The following is a 5,224-nucleotide window of genomic DNA, read 5'->3' as shown; positions in this document are numbered from 1 at the left end:
ACCTGGTTTAGTCCTGGTTTAGTCCTGGTTTAGTCCTGGTTTAGTCCTGGTTTAGACCTGGTTTAGTCCTGGTTTAGACCTGGTTTAGTCCTGGTTTAGTCCTGGTTTAGTCCTGGTTTTGAGTCTCAGTAAAACCACCTGATGCTTTTAACTTGTCTCTAAAACACGTTCTTGTTATTTTCTCAGTTTAACTTGTTAAATGAGTCAATAAAAGTCACGCAGTGGAGCGTTCAAAGTAAATATGACGTGTTAGTTCTGACTTTTAAAGCTGAATCTGGGGCTCGTCGCGTCACGTTAAACGCTCAAATGTCGCTCACCGGATTCGGTCTCGTCTCCGGTCACCGCCATGTCCCGCGTCTGGCTCCAATAATCCAGCCTCGGCTCGGTCAACCCCGGTGCGCTCCTGCCGCTCCTGCCGCTCCTGCCGCTCCTGCCGCTCCTGCCGCTGCCGCCGCTGTGACGCGCTCCGCTCCTGACCGCGCCTCTCGTCCGGCCGTGTGCGTCCTCTGCGCGTCACCGCCGCCGCTCGCGTCAGCGTGACGTCAGGGCGCGCTGACGTCACCGGCTCCGAGAACAAAACACTCCAGAACAAATGTGAAGTCAGCTTAACAAAGTCTAACGTCCTAGTTTAGTCCTGGTTTAGTCCTGGTTTAGACCTGGTTTAGACCTGGTTTAGACCTGGTTTAGACCTGGTTTAGTCCTGGTTTAGTCCTGGTTTAGACCTGGTTTAGACCTGGTTTAGACCTGGTTTAGTCCTGGTTTAGTCCTGGTTCAGTTCTGGTTTAGTCCTGGTTTAGACCTGGTTTAGACCTGGTTTAGACCTGGTTTAGTCCTGGTTTGGTCCTGGTTTAGTCCTGGTTCAGTTCTGGTTTAGTCCTGGTTTAGACCTGGTTTAGACCTGGTTTAGACCTGGTTTAGTCCTGGTTTGGTCCTGGTTTAGTCCTGGTTTAGACCTGGTTTAGTCCTGGTTTAGACCTGGTTTAGTCCTGGTTTAGTCCTGGTTTAGTCCTGGTTTAGACCTGGTTTAGTCCTGGTTTAGTCCTGGTTTAGTCCTGGTTTAGTCCTGGTTTAGACCTGGTTTAGACCTGGTTTAGTCCTGGTTTAGTCCTGGTTTAGTCCTGGTTTAGACCTGGTTTAGTCCTGGTTTAGACCTGGTTTAGTCCTGGTTTAGTCCTAGTTTAGTCCTATAGGTCTAGATGCAAACATGGTGAGGGGGGGTGTATTTTTAGCGTCAGTGACGCAACTGAAACAAACAAGAGGATCTGTGTCCCAGAGAGACATGAGCCACTGAGAGAGAGAGAGAGGGAGGGAGAGAGAGAGAGAGAGACTAATAGGGTATTGACATTTCTGGTTTGGTCAAATAAATTAGGACATAATCTGCAGCAGGTAATTTAAATTAAGATAAAATTAGATACAATTTAATTCAATTTAGTTAATTTTATTTAATTTTATTTAATTTTATTTTATTTTATTTTATCTAATTTTATCTAATTTTATTTTATCGATTGTAACGCCATGAATTGTTTTTGATTGTCTCTAATAAATTGGGCCAATGGTTCCAAACACAAAATAAACATGAGGAGAGACCAGGCACAGCCCTGTCCAACTCCTCTGTCCAGAGTCAGTGGATCTGTCATGTGACCATGTCATGTGACTGATGATTGATTTTAAATCTTAATGTTGGACCATCATAAAGAGCCCCAATATTTTAAGTGAATCGTCTATTTTAAATGTGTTTATCACTTGAAATAAAGAAGTCCAGCTACAGAATCTATTTGTCTCATTGTGTGTAAAGATGGTCTTATGTCGTCTTGTGTGTGTCTCATTGTGTGTAAAGATGGTCTTATGTCGTCTTGTGTGTCTCATTGTGTGTAAAGATGGTCTTATGTCGTCTTGTGTGTGTCTCATTGTGTGTAAAGATGGTCTTATGTCGTCTTGTGTGTCTCATTGTGTGTAAAGATGGTCTTATGTCGTCTTGTGTGTGTCTCATTGTGTGTAAAGATGGTCTTATGTCCTCTTGTGTGTGTCTCATTGTGTGTAAAGATGGTCTTATGTCCTCTTGTGTGTGTCTCATTGTGTGTAAAGATGGTCTTATGTCGTCTTGTGTGTCTCATTGTGTGTAAAGATGGTCTTATGTCCTCTTGTGTGTCTCATTGTGTGTAAAGATGGTCTTATGTCCTCTTGTGTGTGTCTCATTGTGTGTTAAGATGGTCTTATGTCCTCTTGTGTGTGTCTCATTGTGTGTAAAGATGGTCTTATGTCCTCTTGTGTGTGTCTCATTGTGTGTCTCATTGTGTGTCTCATTGTGTGTAAAGATGGTCTTATGTCCTCTTGTGTGTGTCTCATTGTGTTTAAAGATGGTCTTATGTCGTCTTGTGTGTCTCATTGTGTGTAAAGATGGTCTTATGTCGTCTTGTGTGTGTCTCATTGTGTGTAAAGATGGTCTTATGTCCTCTTGTGTGTGTCTCATTGTGTGTAAAGATGGTCTTATGTCCTCTTGTGTGTGTCTCATTGTGTGTAAAGATGCTCTTATGTCGTCTTGTGTGTGTCTCATTGTGTGTAAAGATGGTCTTATGTCGTCTTGTGTGTCTCATTGTGTGTAAAGATGGTCTTATGTCCTCTTGTGTGTGTCTCATTGTGTGTAAAGATGGTCTTATGTCCTCTTGTGTGTGTCTCATTGTGTGTAAAGATGGTCTTATGTCCTCTTGTGTGTGTCTCATTGTGTGTAAAGATGGTCTTATGTCGTCTTGTGTGTGTCTCATTGTGTGTAAAGATGGTCTTATGTCGTCTTGTGTGTCTCATTGTGTGTAAAGATGGTCTTATGTCCTCTTGTGTGTGTCTCATTGTGTGTAAAGATGGTCTTATGTCCTCTTGTGTGTGTCTCATTGTGTGTAAAGATGGTCTTATGTCGTCTTGTGTGTGTCTCATTGTGTGTAAAGATGGTCTTATGTCGTCTTGTGTGTGTCTCATTGTGTGTAAAGATGGTCTTATGTCCTCTTGTGTGTGTCTCATTGTGTGTAAAGATGGTCTTATGTCCTCTTGTGTGTGTCTCATTGTGTGTAAAGATGGTCTTATGTCGTCTTGTGTGTCTCATTGTGTGTAAAGATGGTCTTATGTCCTCTTGTGTGTGTCTCATTGTGTGTAAAGATGGTCTTATGTCCTCTTGTGTGTGTCTCATTGTGTGTAAAGATGGTCTTATGTCGTCTTGTGTGTCTCATTGTGTGTAAAGATGGTCTTATGTCGTCTTGTGTGTGTCTCATTGTGTGTAAAGATGGTCTTATGTCGTCTTGTGTGTCTCATTGTGTTTAAAGATGGTCTTATGTCGTCTTGTGTGTCTCATTGTGTGTAAAGATGGTCTTATGTCCTCTTGTGTGTGTCTCATGTCTATAATGTGTCCTCTCAAGACGGCTTTGGAAGCGTCCAAAAGGAGGCGGAGTCTCATGTCCCTCCAGATCAGTCTCAATGTTTGAGGACATTTTGTCTCATGAAGCAGCTGCATTGAACCTCTGTGTTTTTACATCTTTCCTCCAAATCTACAAATGTAGAGCCAGATCAGGTACACTGGCGCCCCCTAGTCCTCCTGCTCCGGTTACTCCTCCTGCTCCTATTACTCCCTCTGCTCCTGTCACTCCCTCTGCTCCTGTTACTCCTCCTGTTACTCCTCCTGCTCCTATTACTCCCTCTGCTCCTGTCACTCCCTCTGCTCCTGTTACTCCTCCTCCTCCTGTTACTCCTCCTGTTACTCCTCCCGCTCCTATTACTCCCTCTGCTCCTGTTACTCCCTCTACTCCTGTTACTCCCTCTGCTCCTGTTACTCCCTCTGCTCCTGTTACTCCCTCTGCTCCTGTTACTCCCTCTGCTCCTGTTACTCCTCCTGCTCCTGTAACTCCTCCTGCTCCTGTTACTCCTCCTGTTACTCCTCCTGCTCCTGTTACTCCTCCTGTTACTCTTCCTGTTACTCCTGCTGCTCCGGTTACTCCTCCTGCTCCTGTTACTCCTCCTGATACTCCTCCTGCTCCTGTTACTCCTCCTGCTCCTGTTACTCCTCCTGCTCCTGTTACTCCTCCTCCTCCTGTTACTCCCTCTGCTCCTGTTATTCCTCTTGCTCCTGTTACTCCCTCTGCTCCTGTTACTCCTCCTGCTCCTGTTACTCCCTCTGCTCCCGTTACTCCTCCTGCTACTGTTACTCCTCCTGCTCCTGTTACTCCTCCTGCTCCTGTTACTCCTCCTCCTCCTGTTACTCCCTCTGCTCCTGTTATTCCTCCTGCTCCTGTTACTCCCTCTGCTCCTGTTACTCCTTCTGCTCCTGTTACTCCCTCTGCTTCTGATACTCCTCCTGCTACTGTTACTCCTCCTGCTCCTGTTACTCCTCCTGCTCCTATTACTCCCTCTGCTCCTGTTACTCCCTCTGCTCCTGTTACTCCTCCTGATACTCCTCCTGCTCCTGTGACTCCTCTCGCTCCTGTTACTCCACCTGATACTCCTCCTGCTCCTGTTACTCCTCCTCCTCCTGTTACCCCTCCTGCTCCTGTTACTCCTCCTGATACTCCTCCTGCTCCTGTTACTCCTCCTGATACTCCTCCTGCTCCTGTTACTCCTCCTGTTACTCCTCCTGCTCCTGTTACTCCTCCTGCTCTTGTTACTCCTCCTGTTACTCCTCCTGTTACTCCTCCTGCTCCTGTTACTCCTCCTGTTACTCCTCCTGTTACTCCTCCTGCTCCTGTTACTCCTCGAACCCACAGATGTGAAAACATGACACACTTGAGGCTAAAGCTGACACGCCTTTGCCATCAAATGTCTTCCCTGTTCACAAAATGGAACTCGTGTTTTCATTTAAGATAAGATAAGATCCTCCTTTATTGTCCCACATGGGGAAATTTCATTGTTGTAACGCAGTAGATACAGAAGAAAAGAACAGATCACTTATAATAAGTCTGAAAAACACTCTCAGTAGAAGATCTCCTATAAACAAAACCTCCCATTTCCCAACAAGGGATGGAGGGGAAATAATACAGATAAAAATAGATAAATACATAAATACATAAATACATAAATACCACTGCATGTGGTCACAACAGTAATTGGGCCTTCCCAGCCATTTTGAAAGTCTGATCAAATCAGGCATTAAGATGGCTCCACTCACGCCCAATATAGCAAGGGCTATGTCAATACGTATCAACTCTTCCCTGCACAAGCCGACTACACCAACAAAAGCCCCACCACC

The 5,224-nt window shown here is 45.1% G+C and overlaps 1 protein-coding gene across 1 annotated transcript in view; it reads right to left on the bottom strand.

The window, feature by feature from the left end:
• Nucleotides 1-552, bottom strand: part of LOC140355911 (cAMP-responsive element modulator-like) — a 4,673-nt gene extending 4,121 nt beyond the window's left edge. The window contains exon 1 of the mRNA XM_072440559.1: nt 318-552. Coding sequence (XP_072296660.1) covers nt 318-348 — 31 coding nt within the window. The 5' untranslated portion in view covers nt 349-552. The remainder of the gene's footprint in view (nt 1-317) is intronic.
• Nucleotides 553-5,224: the final 4,672 nt, after the last annotated feature.

This window comes from Eucyclogobius newberryi, unplaced genomic scaffold (genome assembly GCF_026437365.1).
Source record: "Eucyclogobius newberryi isolate DKJ021-1_F unplaced genomic scaffold, fEucNew1.0.hap1 SCAF_12, whole genome shotgun sequence".
NCBI lineage: Eukaryota > Metazoa > Chordata > Actinopteri > Gobiiformes > Gobiidae > Eucyclogobius > Eucyclogobius newberryi.
Note: the sequence above shows the minus strand (reverse complement) of the source record. Positions and strands in the feature narration are given on the sequence as shown.